This window comes from Desmodus rotundus, chromosome 4 (genome assembly GCF_022682495.2).
Source record: "Desmodus rotundus isolate HL8 chromosome 4, HLdesRot8A.1, whole genome shotgun sequence".
Classification (NCBI taxonomy): Eukaryota; Metazoa; Chordata; class Mammalia; order Chiroptera; family Phyllostomidae; genus Desmodus; species Desmodus rotundus.
The window spans coordinates 5282458-5304718 of NC_071390.1; the positions used below are offsets into that span (position 1 = coordinate 5282458).

At 53.7% G+C, this 22261-nt stretch overlaps 1 protein-coding gene across 6 annotated transcripts in view; it reads left to right on the forward strand.

The window, feature by feature from the left end:
• Window positions 1-22261, forward strand: part of CHST15 (carbohydrate sulfotransferase 15) — a 74218-nt gene that overhangs the window by 38653 nt on the left and 13304 nt on the right. For all 6 annotated transcript variants that reach the window (XR_011651082.1, XM_045191481.3, XM_024555496.4 and 3 more), the window contains exons 2-6: window positions 605-1655; window positions 2332-2671; window positions 4710-4856; window positions 7599-7755; window positions 21585-21741. Coding sequence is in view for 5 of the 6 variants with exons in the window: in XM_045191481.3 (XP_045047416.2) it covers window positions 885-1655; window positions 2332-2671; window positions 4710-4856; window positions 7599-7755; window positions 21585-21741 (1572 nt within the window). In the remaining variant the exon portion in view is untranslated. The remainder of the gene's footprint in view (window positions 1-604; window positions 1656-2331; window positions 2672-4709; window positions 4857-7598; window positions 7756-21584; window positions 21742-22261) is intronic.

Consider the following 22261-nt stretch of genomic DNA (forward strand, 5'->3'; position numbering starts at 1 on the left):
TAACTTAAAGTCAAATGGTTTTTTATATGATACACACTCTAGTGGAGAGGAGAATCATTTCAGTCTCTCTAAGTTTTCATTAACTTTTGCTTCCTGAGCTGATAATAAAGGTTAGCTCTAGGGAAGAGAGCATGAGTGCTGCCAGGGAGAGAGAAAACCTTTTTCCTCTGCCCGCTCCCAACCTAACCAACCCTCTTCGCAGATTTTCAGTCGACTTCAAAGTGCCGATATTTCAAATTCATCTCTCAAGTTCACAGTCACTGGCCATTGCATGAACCTGAGAATGAATGCCAAGTCCTGTGACTGGGGGAACCCACTAATGTAGCTATGCCCGGGAGAGGCATGAGAGGGCTTGTGAACTGGGAAAAGTATGAGGTGTTTGACATGGTGCTGGTGTTACTGGTGTCGGGGCCACGTTTTCCGGCAGAGATTTAACCCCAAAGCCAGGCACCGAGGCCTTGAACCCTCCCTCTACGCCATATAATTTTCTCTGACTTGCTTGTGACCCAACAGGCTTGGCTCAAACTTAGAAGTTCTCCAATAACCCCTGGGTTATTGCTGTTATCAGACAATGTAATAAAAAGCTCTTTTCTTTGTTGTTTAGGTAATCTGACATCTTAAAGATTTTTCTGCCCCCGAGGAGGACACATTTCAAGGGAACACGGGCTGTGAAAGTGGAATCTTCCCAGGCATCTCCATGGATGGCAGGCCAGTCCATCCTCCGCTGAGAAGACCATGACATCTGCCCCTCTCTCGGGGGCTTCCCCGTTCCCCAGCGAGACTTCTTCCACGGCATTGTGTGCCATGGGAAAAACCTGAAGGGCCAGGCAGGATTGCTCTCGAGTGTGTGGCTTTTCCCACGGCATCTGTGGCGCTGACAGAGCATGAGAGTTGGAGATCACCCCCTTCTGCTGTCTGTCAGAGTCACACCGAAGAACGCCCTTCCTCGTTCTCTCCTGCGTTGGCACCTGCTCATTTTTATATCTGTCGCCGGTGCCTTTGCACCACCTTCTTTAAACACAAGGCATCCTTCAAGTTTTCCAGCACGGCGTGTGTGCCCCGGACGCCTCGCCCATGGCTCGCTGGGCCAGCCGTCCAAGGCCATTACCATGAGGCACTGCATTAATTGCTGCATACAGTTGTTCCCCGACGACACGCACAGACAGCAGGCTGGCTGCCGAGCAGGCCCCCGTCCCGGTCGACAGGAGGGCCCCGCGTGCCAAGGAGAAGACAAGATAGTGTTCTGCGTGGACGGGAAGCAGATGAACTTGCTTGCTGTTCTCGAAGTGCGGGCTGAAGGGAGCGAGAGCTGGGGCGGGCTTCTGCGCTTCAGGAAGGGGAAGCGATGCAGCCTCGTCTTTGGATTGATAATAATGACCTTGGTGATGGCCTCTTACATCCTTTCGGGGGCCCACCAAGAGCTTCTGATCTCCTCGCCGTTCCATTATGGACCCTTCCCCAGCAATCCTGGCTGGCTGGATGGCGAAAACCCGGCCGAGGCAAGGGAGCCTCATCACCAGCCCTCTGTAAGTAACATTTCCTACGTGAAGGACTACGCAAGCATTAAGTTAGTCATCAGCAGCATCACGGCCCGCATCGAGTTCACCACCAGACAGCTCCCAGACACAGAAGATCTCAAAAAGCAGGAATCGCACGTGAGTAGCCTGATGCCAATCTATCTCTGTTGAGGGATGGGTTTTTACGAATTGGATGCCTCCTTTTCTGTCACCATCTCTAGGAAAAAATTCTCCAGTATAACAAGGATAATTGGACATCCTGTGGACCAGGGTGCACTGGGAGAGTGCTGTCTGTTTACAATGTTTACGCCGAGAAGGGAATTTGTAGCACGAAAGGGTGCAGCTAGAAATGTCGAAGGATGACCCTTCTCCTGATCCCATCACAGGACTTCTTGTTGGAGACATCGTCATGGTGATTAAAGCCACTTTTGTAGATCACGGTCATCCAGCCTCTACTCTGTCCTACTCAATGTTTGCGTCTCTGGTGGCCATGAAATATACAGTAAAGAAGATTCCTACTGTTTAATTAGACTGTCGTGCGAGCGTGCTAAAGATAAATCATGGTAGAATGAATGTTGATCAAGCTTTTAGCTTCCTTCTCTCCAAAGTTTATTTTTATTTTTGGATAAGAAAAACTCACGGCCATTGGCCATTGACCCAGTTTTGCTTGCCATTAGTATTTAGTCACTGTCGGGTGATGCCTCAAGTTTGAATGGGGCGTCGAGCGTCAGAGCGGGGTTGTGCCATGGTCAGAAAGTGTTTGGGCTAATTTCTTTCCTCTGTGTGTCTCCCATTTTTCTCTCTCCCGTTGCAGATGTTTTCGGTAATCCCAAATAAATTTCTTCCGAACAGCAAGAGCCCGTGCTGGTACGAGGAGTTCACGGGCCGCAACACCACCGACCCCTACCTGACCAACTCCTACGCGCTCTACTCCAAGCGATTCCGCTCCACCTTCGACGCGCTGCGCAAGGCCTTCTGGCGCCACCTATCCCACGCGGCCGGCAGGCACTATCGCCTGCGCTGCCTGCCCGGCTTCTACATCATCGGGCAGCCCAAGTGCGGCACCACCGACCTGTATGACCGCCTCCGGCTGCACCCTGAGGTGAAGTTCTCTGCCATCAAGGAGCCACACTGGTGGACGAGGAAGCGCTTTGGTGCGTGAGAGCGTGGTCCCCGCTGCCAGGGGAGGGGCCCCCATGGCTGGCCCTGGGCTCCTGCCTCCATCACTCCCTCCTGCCTTCTGCTCGCTGAGGTCACTGGGGCCGGGTGGGAGCGAGAGAGTCTACTCTGGGCCAGGTGCTGTGCTGGGGCCCAGGGCTGGGGATATGAGGAAACCCAGAGACACAGAGATTCAGATCACTCCTTTGCCTGAGGTCTCAGGCAAACACCCAGCGGGCTGGAGCCCAGCTCCCTTCCACCCACGGAGCATCGATGAGTGCCAGCTGTGTGAGGGGCAAGGGGAAGGGTGCAGAACTGGCAGCTCATCTTATCCTGAAGAGCCTGAGTGCCAGGTGCCCAGTAGACGTGGGTCTGGGGCTGCCCACTCCCAGCTCTGAGCCTGCGCCATGGGCCCCTGCCATGGGGGAAGACAGTGGAAAGAAAGGCCGACGTGCGGGCCAGGCTTCGCTCCCTGCTGGCTCAGCCAGGGGCCCGTCAGCGTGCTGGGGAGCTGCTTTGTGATTTATTCTCTCACACCTGCCCCACCTGTCTCAGGGGGTTGCAATGAAAACCACGTGGACATGATTCTTGCTGAGTCTGCTCACGGCACCCCTCTTTCCATGGGGCTGACCACAGACACATGAACACAGCCTGGCTTCTGCCCCACCCAGCCGAGCCACCCCATAGCCCTCGGGTCACTGTTTCCTCTCCTTAACCTTTTTCCTCTGCCAGGAGACAGCTGGTCACTGGAGCTCAGGGAAAACAAATGCCAAAGTCTGCGCAGGCCAGAGGGCGTTTGCCTCGTAAAGGGCCAGGTTGCAAAGAAGGGAATCTTAAAAGTTTCCCTCGGTGGAGCCCAGGTTTAGACCGACGCTTCACGAGTTTTCTGACAAACGTTTGACTTACCCTTTTGCTGTTCCCCGGAGCGGACAAAAGCATAAACGTGGTTTTTGGTGTTGGGCAGCGGCGGCCGTGGGAGCCAGGGTGCCACATCCGTGCTCTCCATCCCAGTTTCCCCTTCCCTAATGAACACTCGGTTCCCCCACCGGCAGGGAAGAGGGAAGCCCAGGCCGTGCCTCTGGAATCCGCATCCAGTGTGAGCTGGAGCCTCTTGTTTTGCCCGTGGGCATTCTCCTTCTACTTCCCATTAACCTTGGTAGCTGTGTTTTAGGACGGCGTGTGCTTATGTGGTTAATATACTTGCGAGTGAAATGTACCCACTTTTAAGGCAGGAGGCAAATTGAGGCTGCACGTGGCCGATGCCAGAATAACTCTTGAGTTCAACCCAAGTTCTGTCTGGGGACCATCGATACTCCTTATTGTTCGGACAGGTGGGCTACTTGATCTCATAGGCCAGGATAGCAATCTTCAACCTTTGTCATCTCATGGCGGATGTAAGCTAATTGCTAAAATTCTGCAGCACAGTAAAAAATATATATTTTTTGCCGATCTGACAAAAATAGGTATAATTTTCATTCGTTCACACTGGATGGCTATCGTTACGTTGGCTGTTGGCAGTTTTTAATTTGAGCACCTATGGGAAGAGAGGTCCGTGCCCCTGACTGAGGGGTCAGGTGTCACACGTGTTAAACATTCGCGAGGCGCACTGGTGTGCTGCGGCATACAGGCTGAGAATCGCTGGGCCAGGAGATAGGGCCTCAGATGAAAGTGTCCTTTCCTGGAGACCACTGCTGTCCAGACGCTGCAGGGTCTCACCCTGTGCTTGTGTTAACCAGCTCCAAATTCTCTGGCCCTCCCAGCAGACGCCTTTCTCGTTCTCGAACAGCTGTGACATCCTTTTAGTTGCCACTGTTCAGCTTAACGGTGGTGCATGACACCCCTTGAGGCTAATGGGTTAAAGGAGGATGGCCAGTCACTGCTGCCCGTCTACCTGCTGCCCCTTCTGCGGATGACTGGGCAGAGCCTTGGCTGCTGCAGCTAGCCCTTGGGTCCCTCTCGGTCCCTCCCTGGGAGGCCAGCAGCCCAGCAGTGGCAGTTTTGACCTCAGTAATGCCCATTTCTTGGTTCTTGTAGGAATCGTTCGCCTGAGGGACGGGCTGCGGGACCGCTACCCCGTGGAAGATTACCTGGACCTCTTTGACCTGGCCGCACACCAGATCCACCAAGGGCTGCAGGCCGGCTCTGCCACGGAGCACGGCAAGACGAGCAGGATCGTGATTGGTACGGCCTCCACAGGGCTCCCGCAGGGCGCCCCTCCCGCCCAGGCCCGGGCCCAGCTTTGCTCCACCTGTGGGACACATGCGTGACACCTGCTGAGCATGCACTCCCCACCTGGCCGCCACGCTTACTCTTATATAACACGTTCACACCACTTGCACGGTTTCTTTGAAGCAGAAATATTAGTAGACTTTCTAGTTCCTTGGAGACTCAGCGCACCTGGCTTTTGTTTTTAGTTGCCATTTGTTTGTGTTTATTTTCATTAAGCACGCATGGGTCTTTAAATGATAGACCAATCTAAGTTTGGAGGGAACCCTAAGTCAATGAGCCCATTAGCGTGGCTTTGTGAGCCGGCTGCTGGAAGCCGGTGAAGTCAGAGGCAGCCTCTCCTGAGAGACTGGCCGCCTTAACGCGCCCTTGCTGACTAATTGCTGTTAGGAAAGTGCAGCCCTGGTCAACCTGATGCCATTAGATGTCCGAAATGAGGGGGTTTGATGAGTAACTATTTCTTTAATTTACAAGAACGTTTTATTAAAAGCACATCTGTCTGCCCTTTGTACTGGGTTCAGCTGAGGAGAAGACATCTGTCCCTGTGTGTCTCCTGAACGAGGCACATCTAATTGCCTATTTTGCATAAATTGGCAGGCAACCAGGTTTAAAAATTTTCCTAAATCTATTATATTTTGATTCTCCAAATTCAGTGAATCTGTTAGCAAGTAGGAGGAATTGTAATCGACCGTTTGAAAGATGGCTCTTTACTTACGACTCTCTTGTCCAAGGTGCCTGAGCTCTGAATTATTATTATTTTTTTTAAATTTTAGCTCAGAACCAAGTCCTGGGAGCATATGAGATCATTCCTGTCTCCACCCTCCCCCTGCAAGTATACACTGGCTACTAGTTATATTTTTACAGCCCTGGGGTCCATACACTCCAAACCCCAAGTCTAATTAATATTTGACAGTGACTTCCACCTCACGCACCTCTGGGAAAATCTCATTTTCTTATGAAAGAGCTTGAAATATGCATCCTAGGACCAGGGAAGGGAGACTAAGATAATGAACGAAAAAGGCAAGCCTCAGTCTGGTTTCCTAATGTCATTCACGTCTACATTTAAAAAGGAAGAATAAAGAACAAATGCGCTGCTCTGATATTTACCCAAAGCCGAGTGCGGCGAGCTTTACGGCATGGAGAGGCCGAGGCAAAGCCGGGGTCCAGCCCTGCCTGTGCCACCAACCTGCTCTGTGCCACGCGCCAAGCCCCGTGTCGTGGTCCTGACCTCAGTCTGCGCAGCTGTCGAGTGGGCTTGTGGGGCCTCATCAGTTCTGGGCTCCTCCCAGTCCTGAAAGTGATTCGGCTCTGCTCCAGCCTCCTCCGGGTGGGTCCTTGGCAGGACCGTAGGACCTTCCTTCATCTCGGCCCGCAGGGTCGGACAGATGGGACCTTCCCTCAGTGGTCTGGGCTAGCGGCTGGGTTCTCTGGGGCTGGGGCTGCAGACACGTTGAGAGGTGCCTGCCTCCGCCCCTCTGGCGCCTGCTCTGCCCTGTCAGAGTGCACACGGGAGGCCCGATTGTTTAGTGAGTTGTTGGTCTTTGTCCAGACTGTACGGTTCGGGAGAAGACGGGATTGTCTGTCTGGTTTCCCTGATCTATCCCAATGCCAAATCCAGTGCTGGGCATATATCAAACACCAAACGAGTACTTTCTGGATGGATGGATGAAGGATGTATGGATGGATGTACAGGTGGATAGACAAAAGCTTCTCTGGTTGTAGAACCTGTTCATTTATGGGATATGACAGGGTTTGTGCCAATTTATGGGATATGACAGGGTTTGTGCCAGTGAGGCCTCTGGCGCAGGCTTTTCCTGCATAAGTGACTTCAAGATGTGACGTAGAGCCCCTTGAAAAATGGAAGCGCAGCACATGGTAGATTGATTTTCCTTTCTTTCTAAAACTCTGAAGATTGTCCTAAAAAAAAAAAAAAAAAAAAAAAGTCAGGGAATCGGTTCAGGGTTCCAAGAGAAAAATGCTGAAATGCCTGTGTCAGGCCTCACCCCGTCCTCGAATGTTTGACGTTGTCACCTCCATTCACGCAGAGTGTGGTAAACGGGGCTGAGCACCACCTTCTGCTCCCGCGGGCCGGACTGGGTGGGTGTGGCTGTGGCAGGGGGCGCTGTGGGGCGGTGGTCATGCCAGACACAGGGCCTGAGACTGAGGTCCTGGGAGGAGCCCCCACACCGAGCCTCCCCTCATTTGTTTCTGGGTACTCACCTGTGTGACGTCAAGGCCAGGCTGACCAGCTTGCTCCCAGTGTCCTGATGAGCATCAGCCTCCCCAGCTGCCTCTTCACCCCTGATGCCCATGGAAGAAAACCATCTAGCACATTCTCAGTGGGCCCTTAAACTGCCACAGAGCTGTGCACTGTGAGGAAAGTTAAATACCGTGAAATTGGGGGGCTGGGTGCTAGTGGAGTGTTGTGGGCACGTCCTGGAGAGGGGAGCTGGTGGAGGCGTGCCCAGTGTGGCCTGGGCCACCTTGATTTCCAGATGGATGGGAGGCATCACTATGGCAGGGGGCGGGGTCTCAGCCTCTGCTTCCCGGAGACCAGGCTGCCAGCGTGGTGGACGAGCTCGCACCCTCGTGGCTGTGTAGGGGGAAGGCCTCAGAGCCAGGGCTTCCCCTGACGCAGGCTGCTGTGTGGAAGCTCAGCACTCGGCACTGCTCATTCGCAGCATCTTCTGTTTCCAGGGGAGGCCAGCGCCTCCACCATGTGGGACAACAACGCCTGGACCTTCTTCTATGACAACAGCACGGATGGCGAGCCCCCCTTCCTGACGCAGGACTTCATCCATGCCTTCCAGCCAGAGGCAAAGCTGATCATCATGCTCAGGGACCCCGTGGAGAGGTGAGCCGTTTAGATATACGTATATTTCTGGTTTATTCTTTAGGGGGTGGGGGAGGAAGAAGAGGCAGTTTTCAAAGGACAGTCTCCCTTCGCAACACAAAGAAGATTGTGTCTCTTTTTAAATTTTTTTAAGTAAACAAGCTTAACTTGCAATGTTAGTGCTATTTCTTATGTAAATATTATTCTTGGGGCCATCTTCGCTGTGTCTAAACAAATTGTGGATTACTTCCCTGGCCATTCTGACCCTGGTCCCTGGCCTTTAGCCTCTGGTCCATCTGAGTGGGGAGAAGGGGGGCACTGTCAGGGAATGAGAAATGTCCCTGGAATCTGCGGGGTTTAACTCCTTGTCCTCCGACTTGACTGCTGCCTCTGTCCTGTGGGCTCCGAGTGGGCGGACAACAGCGTTCCTGGAGAGACCAAAAGGAAGACAAACGAGGGACAGAGCTGTGGTGTTGTAAGGAGCAGGGGTGGCCCTGTGTGGACGAGGCAAAGCCGGTGTGATATTGAACAGTGTGGGCATGGCCAGGCCAGTGCTGGGCAGAGCTTCAATCATGGGTGATGCCTGCAGGGACCACAGGCTCTCAGGGCTGCCAGGACCTTCAAGTTGTGTAGTCCCATGTTGCCCTGGGACACAAATACAGCCCTGATCCCTTCCAAGGGTGGCACACGTTCCTGGTCCCAGGTCCTTGCCCACGGTGACAGTAAGACCTGTTCGCTGTGGGAGTTTCAGAAAATGCACTGGAAAACTGTCTTTAAAAACACCTGTGCCCCCCACGCAGATCACCGTTGTTTCTGCGCGCTGGACTTTCCTCCAGACGGCTCATCCAGGCTGGTGCGCTCAGTGTGTGGGTACAGTCCTGCCTCTTGTCCCTTACACTTCACATTGTTGCCCCCGAGGGACATACCTTAAAGTCCCGCCTTGGACACCCCCCCCCCCCCCCCCGAACCTGCCCCTCTTGCTGAGAGCTCAGAATGGCCCCGCTGCTGTCAGTGTGGTCTGGTCAGAGGGGACCTGGACGGTCCCCCTCCGTCTCTGCTGCACGGTGCCCTTGGTGCCACGTCACCTGGCACGTCCACCTGCCACAGACAGCTTCCCTCTGCCTGGGTGTGTGCCTGTCCTCCGGCCTCAGGGACTCTTCCTCTTTGGCTCCGCGGCTGCCCTGACCCCGGAACAGCTCCCTTGTCTACTGGCCGGTTCCCATGCTTCAGAGGCCGGAGCTTGGCCCTTTGCTCATGGAATGGGCCGGCCCCCCTTGGCTGGGAACAGTTGACACAAACCAGTGGGGCCTCCAGTACACATGAGACAAAACAGTCAGCCTGGACAAGAGAGGCCTGATGACCCGCTGACCCCTCGCCGCCCACAGAGGTGTCCTCACAGCTGCTCCGCGCCCCGCCCCCCAGGCCATCCCCAGCTGCAGTTCACGAGGTTGAATGTTCTCCTAGGAGTGTGCTTTCTGCTCACTGGATGTCTTCCTGTCATGTCTACCTAGTTCCTCCTCCTCAGGAAGGTCACCCAGTGCTTCAACTTCAGAGGGTCAGGTGAAAACCGCAGTCTTTTGTCACTCCCTGGGCACAGGGAGGAGGCACCAGCCTGTGTCTGGGTGTGGTTCAGTGGGTGCAGCCCTGTTCTGGGCTCTGGGGAAGCGAGAGCTCACGGCTGGCTGGGGAGACAGGCGTGGCCGTGGCTCCAGTGGTCTCTGCATTCAGCGAGTGCAGAGGGAGAATGAGCTCCTGGTGGGACGGAGGTCCCAAAAGGCTGCTCTGGAGGAACTGAGGCCAGGCTGGATTTTGAAGGATGAGTAAGAGTTTGCCAATTAAACAAAGGAGGAAGGCGGTCCAGGGGAAGAAGCATCCTGAGCAGGGAGAATGGAGAGGACAAAGGTGGAGCCACCTGCTCTGTTCTGGAGAGTGGAGCCAGCTTTCCCAAGTGTCCCTGTCTTCCTGCAGTTCTGGTTCTGCCTCTGAGGACCTGAGTGCCGGATGGGCGGCCTTGGCCCAGGGTTAGACAGCTGAGTTGGAGCAGTGCCTGCCAGTCCAAGGTCTGCCCCCAGCCCCATGTCTCCTCCCTTGTGGAGGCTCCCCCCCACAAGATGGCTGTTCCTAGTAGCCTTCACGTTCTCCTCTCCTTTTTCTTTAAAAGAACAAATACTCTATTTCTACTGGGAACTGAAAGTTAAGGTTTCTTGCCTTTCTGGTCCTAGACTTCATAGAAAGGTGTCGTCAGTTAAAGTGTTTATTGAGCCTCGATCACGTGGTGGGCAGCGAGCTCGGGGCTAAGCGTGTACTCGCTGGCGAAGGTGCCCTGGCGCCTGCCCTCCGGGAGCCGGCATGATATCTGAGTGCGAGGCATCAACCCTGTCGTGCCGGGTGTCCCGGTGCCAAGGGGAAGGGAGGGCACGAGGCGGCAGCCAGCCTCAGGGAGCTGGCCCTGTGGGGGTCGCCTGCTGTGTTCGTCATCTACAACCGCAGAACGAGTCTCCCAGAAATGTGGTGGCTTAGAACAGTTTGTGAAGGTCAGAACCTGGCCCTGCTCTCTCGGGGCCTCCACTTCGGCATCTCGTCTCTCCTGTGGCTGCCATCAAGGTGTCACCTGGGTCTCATCCGAGAGCTGTATGAGGGAAGGATCAGCTTCCCGCTCATGTGGTTATTGGCAGAACTCAGCTCGTCAAGGGCTGTTTGAAGGGGGGCCTCTGTTCTTTCCTGGCTCCTCACCTCCTTGTCCCTGGGCCCCGCCAGCACGTCTGCGTGCTTCCCCAAGGCCGGCCACAGACAAAGTCCGAAGTCTCCATCCTCCGTAATCTGACCCCGGAGGGACAGCTCATCCCCTTTGCCATGTTCTGTTGGGTAGAAGCAAGTGATGAGGCCCAGGCCACACTCAAGAGAAGGAGAGTACAGGGTGTGAATTCCAGGAAGCGGGTACCCTGGAGACCTTCCTAGAAGTTACCTGCCACCCTGGCTCTGTGCGTTCCACATCCCGGTCCTCCAGGAACTTGGGCCTTGCAGCCAGGAAACACTAACGGCCGGGGTGGCACCCGGCGTCTCAGTGGTAGGCCTCTGCGTGCCCGGCAGAGTGTGTGCTCGCGAGCACATCTGGTGTGGGTAACTGACAGCAGCAGCTGTTCCGTTGCTTCTTAAACATTTGTTAGGATGTGTAACAATAGGAATTTCTTCTTTTCAGAAACCCGTGACTCGTGGCCTATCCGAAGCCGCTGGCTTGTTTCCCGTCCCAGCCAGAAAGGATGATAAATATGGGGTGTTTAGGTCACTGTTGAAGGAACACACACTGGAGCCCAAGTTCCCATAGTCTAATTGGGTCCTGGGCCATTAGCCACGTCAGTCACTCCGCGACCTTGCACTTCTGCGAGAGGGAGATTCCCTGGGTTGCTTAACTGCCGGCGGGACTGGGCCAAATCGTTTATTTCCTTTTACAAATTGGCTCAGAGAGAAGGAGGGGATGCTTTTATTTCTCAATTTAGATTCACATTTACCCTTTATTTCGATCATTGATCAAAGGTAGAGGGTTTGAAAATGTTGGCATTGTTAGCGCCATTAAATCAGTCACTTTGAAGCTTCCAGAGAAAGATGCCAATGGTCAGTCCCCTTCTTTTTCTGGAGGAGAGGAGAGGACCCTCAGGGAGGATGGAACTCCGGGCCCGCCCAGCATTCTTGTATGTTTCTCTGTGTGAGAAATAACGATAATTTAAAAGCGATGCATTCCTGGGCTAAATCGCCCAGTTAATTAAAAAGAAGCCCCTAATTACAAGTAGAATTTTTCATTTAATTCGATTCTTAAGTGGAGAAGACAGCTTTTCAACGCTTCTCCCATCAGCCTCCTGCCTCTTCATTTTTGAGACAGTTGATAGCGTTTGCCCCCAGTTCAGCGGCAATGAGAGTCCCCACGACGTGTGAGACGCGGCTGGGAGGTGCCGACCCCTCCAACGTAGTTCCCTGAAGGGACGTTGGGAGAGTTGTCATGCGCCACCTGTTAGGGGTTTTACCGCCTGTATTTTGGTTTTAATTCTGCGTGTAGTCGGAATGTGATGGGCAGAAGCAGCCGCCACAGGAGCGTTTGCTTTTCACATTTTATGGTTATGGTTGTGGCTACGGTTAGGGTTAGGGTCAGGGTTAGGGTTAGGGTTGTGGCTATGGTTAGGGTTGGGGTTAGGGTTGTGGCTATGGTTATTTTAGGTTTAGGGTTGGGTTACGATTAGGGTTAGGGTTGGTGTTAGGGTTAAGGTTAGAGTTAGGGTTGTGGCTACGGTTAGGGTTAGGGTCAGGGTTAGGGTTAGGGTTGTGGCTATGGTTATTTTAGGTTTAGGGTTGGGTTACGGTTAGGGTTAGGGTTGGTGTTAGGGTTAAGGTTAGAGTTAGGGTTGTGGCTATGGTTAGGGTTCGGGTGATGGTGATGAGTCAGAAGGGAAGGAGAACTCAGCTCAGGTAGGAGCAAGAACTTGATTTTGACCCAAATGCCTTCAGCCTTGGAACCTGGGGCATTCTTTTCTTCATCTGCTTCTATAAACTGATTTTTGACAACCGCTGGATGGGTTAAATGATCGGTTTACAATGGTGAACAGGGAGTGAAAGGAATGAGGCCCTTGAGGACAGGCATTCTGCAGTGGGGCACGTGGACAGAGCATGCGGAGCAGGAGCCCTGGGCTCGTGGCTTTTGCTCCATCCGCAGGGTGGGCGATGGGGTGTAGGGGTGAGCGGGCTGCGAACCAGGATCATGGCAATAGAGACACCACCTTGGTGGAACAGACAGTCTGTGTTTGAACCCCAGATCTGCCACTCACTGGCTGTGTGACCTCAGGCAAGCTACTTAGCCTCTCTGTGGCACATTTCCTTGCTGGTGAAATGGGGGAAATAGTCCTACCACTAGGGTTGTGAGAATTAAATGACAAGACAAATGGAAAATATTATCTAATTATTAGCATTATTATTAGGTCTCCGTAGTTGCAAATAATCATAATGATAAGCAAGCTGAGTTCTGTGTGACGTGCTAGATGCAGGATATGTGCTGGAGAGTGAAGTCCTCCCGTCTGCCCTCCCGGACGGAGCCTGTCTGGTTGGGGTGGGGGCCGCCCTCAGTGAGGTGACCCGGCATTAACTGGGCCCCTGCTGCAGCCTGGCTCTGTGCCGCGCCCTTCCCAGGCTTTGCCTCCTTTGAGCTTTGCAAACGGGTGAGAGGGCTGAGGTGATGTGCTCTCAGGTCAGGCGTGTGGGCTCAGGGGGATTAAGGAAACTAAACACAGTCCCCTGGTTAGTAAGTAGCCAGGCTGGGACTTGATCCTATGTTTGTCTTGCTGAGGAGCAAAGGTTTTCACCCCTATCGTAGGTCGGGTCCCTGGAGGCAGACTCTGAGACAGCGACCCATGTGCAGGAGGGTCATCAAGGGTCCATGTAGGACCGCCCTGTGGGCTCTGGAGCTGGGATGGCCCTTCAGAGTTGTCCCCAGTGAGACATCTGCCACCCACCAGCCCTTGGCTGTGGTCTGCCCTGGGAGACTTGACCTGGAGTGTGGCTGGTCTTCTCAGGGGAGAAATTTCTGGGAGGGACTGGACAGTGAGCCATCAACAGGGTGACTCCCCACTTTTGCAAAGGTCTGTAAGCAGTCAGGACCCAGTCTGCATGGGTGCCTAAGCCCAGACTCGGCTCATTCTCCTATCTTTCCATCAGAGAGAGCAAGATGGCCACCCCGGGAAATACCCAGCAGGCCTTGCAGGAGCTAAGTGGGATGGATGCTCTTGGATTCCCGCCCACCTCTTGAGAATCTCTCTGGCTACTCAGCCAGTGCGGGAACCCTTCTGCAAAAAGCCCAGTGTCTCCAGGTTGAGGCAGGCGGGGGGCGCTGGCACCCCAGCCTCAGGCGGGGTTTTCCTTGATTTGCAGGAGGATCAGGAAGCAGGCTGTCCCCAGCACAGGTGGATCCATTACTAAGAGAAACGATCTCAAAGGGGAATTAGGAGAACTCCCCTGTGGGCAGCAACTGGAGCGGGGAGAAGGGCCGCTGGAGCATAGCGGTTGTGACAATAGCTACAAATCCCTTTCCGCTCCCCTGACTGGTGCAGCTCTCACTGTTGCCTTTTCTCTGCAAGCCTCTGGAGGATTCAGAATTATAAGCAGTTGTCTTGAGGAAGACTGTGGCAGAGGGTCTGTAAGCTGCCTCTTCATTTCCGGTGAATTCAGGCATCTTGCTTCCCAGAAGCTGCCTGCCTGGGTGTCCCTGATACACCTTTATGTGGGCCCTACAGGCAGCACGCGGTCATTTGCACGGGCTGAACTGTGAGCCGCCCACAGGCCAGGGGGTGGCCTCAGAACCTCGTAGCCAGGGAGAGGCGGCCGTGACCGGGCCAGCTCAGCCTGTGGTGCCTTCTCTGGAGGCTGTTCAGCATGGCCACCTGGTGAGAGACCGCCTGTTGTTACTGGTGGGAGAAGAACCGTCATGCCGAGGATTGCTGTGCTGAACATTTTGTTTCTTGGGGAATGTTTACGAAGTTGTTGGCAGTCCTGGGCGTCCTGCAGGATGGTTGGCAATGGACGCTTCTGCGCGGCGAGGGCTGCTGGGAGACACACCCATCGTTTCTCTGTCTGCAGACATTCAGAGGTGAGGCCATGCTGATGGCCAGGGTTGGGTGGCGCTTGGTGTCCTCTCTGGGCCACTAGGTACAGTTCAGGGAATGGGGGTTTGTCACATCTGGGTCAGCTCTGGGGGGACCCTGGGACCCCAGCCTGGCTTTGCTACTGGCTCAGCCAGGGGCGGCGGCCTTGTCTCGCTGCCAGACACCTGTGCCAGGGCCCCTGGATCATGCAGAAGTGCTCTGTGAACTGCACAAGCTCGTGGATGAAAGGGACGTTTGGTGTTGCCCCCAAGAGGTTCTGCCTTTCATGCTGCAGACACCTACCAAGGGCCCAGCATTGGATGGTGTGGAAGAAACAAACGTGGACCCTGAACTCCACTTGCACTCCAGGGGAAGGGGAGACCACTCCCAGAGGACCCCAGAGGACCCCATGAACTGGAAGCTTTGCATCCATTGGAACATTTTTTAAAAGATTTTATTTATTTATTTTTAGAGAGAGGGAAGGGAAGGAGAAAGAGGGGGACAGAAACATCAATATATAGTTGCCTCTCACACCCCCCCCCCCCCCCACTGGAGACCTTGCCTGCAACCCAGCCATGTGCCCTGACTGGGAATTGAACCAGCAACCCTTTGGTTCACAGGCCTGTGCTCAATCCACTGAGCTACACCAGCCAGGGCTCACTGGTCCATTTTAAGCCCAAACCTGATGTTCTTATTTGGCAGAAAAGGAGCCTCATTGGTGTTACCCACATGTATGGTCTCAGGTGACTCCAGACGTCGGCTCCAGGTGAGCTGGCCTGGCCAGTCCCCGGCAATGAGATAGTCACGGTTTGTGAGTCCGTGCAACAGGAGAGCCTCCTTCTTCATTACATGGACTTTTTTCCTTGTAGGAAGTACATACATCTGATCGTGATTGACGGCACCGTGTCAGAACTTGGGAAGTTATCGATCAGTGATTTGAATCTGGATGTCAGCAAATGGAGAAAAATGAGGGGCTGCTCTGGCTTTCACCTCTGCAATCACAGGTGTTAGGACCCTCCGGGTGGCCACAGAGCCGTGCAGTGTCATTGGGGGAGGGCGGTTAACTGGAAGATAGGCATGTGCCCACCTCTCGGGGTCTCCGGGGTGAGGAAATGTTGCTGATCACAAGTGTGTCATTGAGAAGCCAGCTGGCAGCCCTGGAAGGGCACAGAGAAGTGGGGGCCGGCGTGGCCTATGGGAGCCAGCCTGGGAATGGTCAGCTGTACCCCATTTTCCAGCACTTCAGCACCCTCCCCACCCCCATATCTTCCCTCCAAGCATGGGTCTCTGAGATGTCCCATTGGAGGAGCAGTAACTGGAAGAGGTGGTACAGCTCAAGGCTGCTGAGGGCCTGCACTGGTTTGACTTGAACTTGACCCTGCAGCCTGTATTTCGTGTGCCTTGTGGGCTTGGGGATCTGCATGAGTTCTGACATCAGCCCCTCTGGGAACAGACAGGTTAAAACCAACAGCTCCTTTTCAGGGTGATGAAAACGCTAGGGAACTAGACAGTGGTGTGGTCATGCTGCTGAATTGCTCCCATTAAAAGGCTGAATTTTATGGTATAGGGGTTTTATCTTAACTCAAAAATGTTACAAAGAAACATGTTACAAAAGGAGGAGAAACCAGCCCAGGGAGAGGTCTCTCTGAACACACGAGTCCCTGCAGAGTCCCTGCCGATGGATGTTAGGTCCTCCCAGTGAGTCCTGAAATCACAGGGGACACCTGGACCTCGACTGGCCGCTCTAATGGTCTGGATGTCCGGCGTGGTGTTCTGCAAACGTGCTTGCTTCTCCCGCCCATGGCAGCGAAGTCCCTCGTGTTTATCCTGCATGCTTGTTTGCAGCTCTGTTATCACACATTGTAATTGCTTTTGTCTCCTGTAACATATTAAGTAGTTCTGTAACAGAATTGACTTTTGCTTCTAAACCACTGTGCACCTAAAACAGTGAAAACAGCAAAACAAACAAACCCCCAAAAGCAGTGGCTCAGGTGGCTAACACCCCTTTTAGCTAACCATCGATTGGCTCTGTCCCTAGACTGTGAAGCTGGGGGCCACGTGGGCCTGGGTGTGCTCAGGTCCCAACCCCGAGACTCCTGGGCCACGTGACCTTGGGAATATTCTTAATCCCTCCAAATGTCCGTCTTCTCCCAGGCAGACAGTTGGAGTGCGGCTTGGGGGGTCGTTGTGAACCAGAACAGAGGGCCTGAAGAGGGACAGCCCTCCATAACCAGGGAGCCACATCAGGGACGCTGTGAGGATTCGGGGCGCTGGGCCCGTATAGCACTCACAGGAGCCTGGCCTGGAGGAGGGGCCCGTGGAGTCACGCTGCCCTGTTTCCATGTGGTCTGTTTGCCCGCCTCTGCTCACATAGCCTCAGAGCCACGCCTGTCAGTACCGTTGAACGAATTCAGCCGTCACCTTGGAGTGACTTTCCACATTTTACGTGTGGTGCCTTCAAACTCTACTGATGGCTACTCTTTCATCCCTGTGGGGAGAGACGTTCCTTCCAGAAGCACCAGGTTGGGGAGCTCCTCCAGCACACGCACCCACTCCCACCCTCCAGGAGTGCTGGTCCCCTGTAGCACCCAGCAAAGGAGCTCAAGAGCACGGCCGGGCGTGCCGGCTCGCCCCCCCCCCCCCCCCCCCCCCCCCCCCCCCCCGCCAAGTAGCCTTCTAAAATAACTGCAGCACAGAAGGCCCGGAATGCATTTGGACTTATATTTGGAATTGCTGTTGGAAACAGTCTTGGCCAAATGTAACACCCATCTGTTTGGGATGGTTTCAGAGTCAGAAAATGAGGTGGTTCTGCAGGAGCCTTGGCAGCCCCCAAACCTAGGGCTGGCTGGGTGTCAGGGTCCGAGGGCCCTCACTCTGCCCGGGGCCTCATCCCCTCCAGCCCTGGGGGCTCCTGCTGCTGAGACAGTTTCCCTTGAATTGAACCAGCCTTTCTTCCTGAACCTTCATTGACTGAGCTGTCCTTCAGGGGTATGGGACCGATCTCCCAGCTCTGGACAGGCATCCTTCCTACCGAGCTGTGTTTACCAGCTGCAACAGTCTTTCCTTCTCACTGTGGCTCCCAGCACCTCCCTGCCAGGGTGGGGCAGAGGGACACCCTCCCACATTCTCTGAGCCTTGCCTCTGTTAATGCATCCTGAGGTTGCATCAGTGTGTCTGCAGTCCTGTGATGATTTATTATGAGTTTGTGTCAACCAAACCCTCTATGTGCTTTCCCTGTGGGCCTCTTTCCCCCGCTTCATCTTTGCATAGTTGATTTTAAAGATAAAACATTGACGCCTATGTTTATGTCTGTACGTCTGACCTTTAATGAGTTGCCTGCTCCAGGTGTTGGAGGTTCATTTGGATACTTACCCTTGATACATTTGTCATCCTTGGTATTTTCAGAATAGTTTTAACCCATCAATGGCTTTCACTCATCCCAGGCCATTACCGACTCTTTCCCCCCACAGGGTAGCTGTGGGGAAATCCTGGCATTGTTAATGGCAGATGGTCTTATGAAGTATTAACCCGATTCTGCCGGGGGCCCCCAACATGCCCCCTGGAAACAAGAGCTCATGTTTTGCTTTTGCCCTCCTTCCTGTGTCCCTGAGGGAAAGCTGGCTGTGTGGCCATCGTCCCTGCACGCTTGGGACTCTTCCCGAAGCTCAGGGTGGGAGACGTGCTGACGGGAGCGGCTCTGCAGTCATTCTGGGGATTTGGGTTTTGAATCTCTGTGGCTTTCCCAGGTTCTGTTGTACCAATGACCGTAAACTTGGAGGCTCAAGACAACAGAAATGTGTTCTTCCATAGTTCCCAAGTCCCAAACCCAGGTGTCAGCAAGGTCGGAGGCTCTGAGGGAGTGTTCCATGAGTCTCCTCAGCTCCCGGTGGCTTCCGACCGTCCTTGGCAGTCCATGACTCCAGTCCCTGCCTCTGTCGTCACATGGTTGCCTCCCCATGTGTCTGTGTCCCCTCCTCTTCTTAGGAGGACACCAGTCACTGGGTTTAGGGTCCACCCTAAATCCAGGATGATCTCATCTGAAGACCTACAACATAATGACATCTGCAAAGACCCTCTTTCCAAGTAAGATCGCATTCCCAGGACAGGGTGGGAGGATTCTGGATTCCCAGAATCCATGTGGGAGGTGGCCATTGCCACAACAAAATGAAGCTCCTCTTCAGACGTTTGCCGATACAGTGGGCGTGAGGGACTTGCCCTACGGACGGGTCCCAGCATGAGGGGGCTTTAGGGAATCCCAAAGCCCACCGCCCACCCCATGGGCAGATCCAGGGTCCCTGGGGCAACTGAGGCGCCAGGGGCATTGTGCCTCATTCTGGTCTGGTTCTGAAAGGCTGTGAACCTGACTCACAGCAAGTGGGGTCCTGAGTGATCACGGCACCCCAACCAGATGCAGATGAGTAATCTCAGCCGAGTGGGGCCGGGCCTCCCCGGTTAGAACACTGGGCACGTCCCAGCTTCCCCCCGAAGTCCTTCTTGGTCTCTAAAGAATTGTGTGGGATCAGCAGATTCTTCACAAAGTTACTTTATTTAAAGTAGAGGCAGCTTTAGGGGTTCTTGTTTTATTTATGAGCCAAATGTCTACAAGAAATGCTATTACCACAAAATAAACTCTCAGTGTGGAAAGCTTAAGTTTTGGGGTGGTAATTTTTATGATAGAATTCCAGTTCCACCAAAGGGTGTGGATAGTTCTGTCGGAGTCTCTGGTAAGAATTCTGCACTTGGATTTCCAGTGAAAAACACATTTTGAGTCCTGTCTGCCGTGGCTCAGTTGGTTGAGTGTTGTCCTGCAAAGCAAAGGGTTGCCAGTCCGATTCCCGGTCGGGGCACACGCCTGGATTGCGGGTTGGGTCCCCAGTGGCAGGGCCTGTGAGAGGCAATCGACTGGTATTTTCCTCTCATGTCCATGTTTTTCTCCCTCTCTTTTTCCCTCCCCACCCCTTGCTCTAAAAATAAATAAATAAATAAATAAATAAACCAGATTTCGATGACAGTTTTACAGGCATCCGGTGCCTTTTTATGGACATCGTTCCTTGGGCTGAGCCACTCGGACTGGACCGATATTTGCTGTGCGAGCTGGGAAGTGCGCCCAGCGGTGCCGTTGCCTTCGGCCCGCACGCCTGAGCTGCACTTTGAGGTCCACGCACATCTGTTTTGGCCTCCGTCCATCAGCCTTTGAGGTCCTGCTAACTATAACTGACCTGCGGTGACAGGCACTGTGTTTGGGAATTGATGGATGTCTTATTTTCAGAGAGGGAAGACAGCAGGGCTCGTGCTGGGGACACCAGGGACAGGCGAATGGAGTGCCAACACTGTGCTTGGAGAGCACGGGTCTGGGGGAGAGCCCACTCCCCAGTCCCCGAGCCTCTCTAGTGGCCCATCTGGAAGCGAGTCCTTCTGGAGCGTTTGTCTGACCAGCCGAGATGGACAAAGCCCCTTCCAGGGTGTTCGGATTTGGGGCAATCTGTGGGCAGATCGCAAACATCCAACGACCCCTCAGGGGCAGCCTCTGTGGACACTGGCTGCGGATGATTTCTGAAGGGCTGTGTCGCAAGTGCTGTGCCAGGACCAGCGGTGGAGATCGGGTCCCTGAAAAGCGATTGATGTTCTTATGATTAGTGAATCTTTGTTTCCTACTGGGACCATCACTAGACGTGAGGGGTGCCAGAGAAGGACCAGCTGCAGCTGACCTGTGCAAGGTCACTGGCGGTTTCTGCAGGAGTGGGCGTGGCCCAGGGCTGGGGACGGCGGAAGTGCTGGGTGCAGTGGGCAGTGTACCTGTCACGTCCCCAGATGCGGGGACGTGCAGCAATAAGATGGGCTGAGTTGCCTCCAATGGAAAGAGAGGAGCCAAGTCGGAGAAGTTGGGGAAACAAAGCACTGAGCCGAGGGGAGAGAGAACCCCAGCACCGTGGAGCCAGGGCCCCGTCCAATCAGCGCCAGTTCCCTGTGGCAGCTGGGTGCCAAGGGTGTCACGCACAACCCGGGGTGCATTAAAAGGCACAAGACAGAACAAAGTGGGGGGTTTTGAAAACTAAAACGGGTAAAAACTTAACCTTTTCTGTAACAAGAAACTGGGAGAACAAGACCCATGTAACTCGCAACTGGGCAGTTCTGAGAGAAAAAAATCACTAGGTGGCAATGGGGTAACATTCCACTCGGCTGCAAGATAACCTCTTCTCTGCTTTTGTGGGTATTCAAAATTCTCCATCATTAAATGATCAGAAAAGGTCCATGATAACAGATATGTTATTGGATCCCATCTGATGCATCTGTTTTTAGAAATATAAAATAGGCAGACATAGGCTTGAGTATGCACAGAAAGTTTCTGGGAGGATATTTAAGAAACCGCTAACAATGGTCCCCCTGGGGAACCTGACAGGATGCTTCCTGCAGGCATCACCCGGGAATGGTGGAGGGCGAGGAGCCCGATCAGATGGGGAGGGTGGGGGCTTGGCTAACACTGGGCGATGCAAAGACAGACACCCAAGTCCACAAGGTGAGGCCTAGCGGAGAAGAAGGTTTGGAGGAGCTGAGTCGAGTTTGGTCAGGGAGAGCCCGTGAGCTCCTGTCTGCAACACTGTCTCACACGTGTGGTGGGGTCTGTAGGAAGAGGTCCGTGTGTGGCGAACATACAGGCCTCCAGGTGTGTGCGTTCCTGGGCGTGTTCGCACATTGTGTTAAAAAGTCGGCCCCTACCAATCTAGAGAGACACATTTTGTAGTGTTCTTTTTCGTGTTCGAACATCCGTGGAAAGGGCCCAGAATTTCACGCGGGATTGTAATACTTCAAGAGCCACAGATGTTCTCATTCTTCTTGCCTCCGACAGAGGAGGGAGAATCCGGAAGAAGCATGAAATTCATGGCCTCTTTCTGCATTTGTACAATTTTGGTAACCTGGTGTTGTTTCGGGTTCACTGTTACTGTGACAACAGCCACAACAGCCGTGGCCTGAGGTGGCAGGAAAGAACAGAGGAGAACAGCAGTGCTGGTTTGTCCGGGGCACCTACAGACGTGTCCAGGAGAGCCGGGGTGGGCCTAGCAGGGCAGGGGGGGAACTAGGGAGATGGCTGGTCTGCACGGGAATCAAGAGAAATGCTGGAGTTGTAATGAGCAAGACTCAATCAGGTCATCACATGCTGATTTCCATCATCACCCTGATAGTGATTTCCCACTCGCGCGTGGTGACGATACCTGTTTCTTTTCTTCGCAGGTTGTACTCAGACTATCTCTACTTTGCAAGTTCAAATAAGTCTGCAGATGACTTCCACGAAAAAGTGACAGAGGCCCTGCAGCTGTTCGAGAACTGCATGCTCGACTACTCCTTGCGCGCCTGCGTCTACAACAACACCCTCAGCAACGCCATGCCTGTGCGTACCCTGGAAGCCTAGCCCCACAGGGTGGGCGGGCAGCGACTTTGTGGGGATTATGCAAATGGTCGGGGATGGGATTTTAGCATATAAACACAGAGAAGCATTTTAATGTGCAAATGACTCCCCCCCATCCCCAGCCTTTGAGCTGGTGGCTAATCAAAAACAAATATGCACGGTACCAGTGTGAAAAGCCAGGGGCCCTTTCAGCTGGCACCCTGCCTTCTTCCCTGCTGATCTCCCAGGGAGGAGGCTCTCTCTTCCGTCTGAGAGAGGAGGGTGCCGTTAGGAAGATTACCATTTAGCCAGCTTTGAGAACACACCATGCAATTAGGATTGGCAGATGTGTGGACACCCAGCTTTCAAGCTGTCTTCACATTCTCTCCAATGGTTGGTTGTTTTGTTGGCTTAAAAAATTACCCACCCAGGACTTCCAATGCTTCTTTGACAGGGTCTCAATGGAAAAATATTTTCTTTTCTTTTCTCTTGTTTGCCTGTAGGAATATAGTTATATATTTCT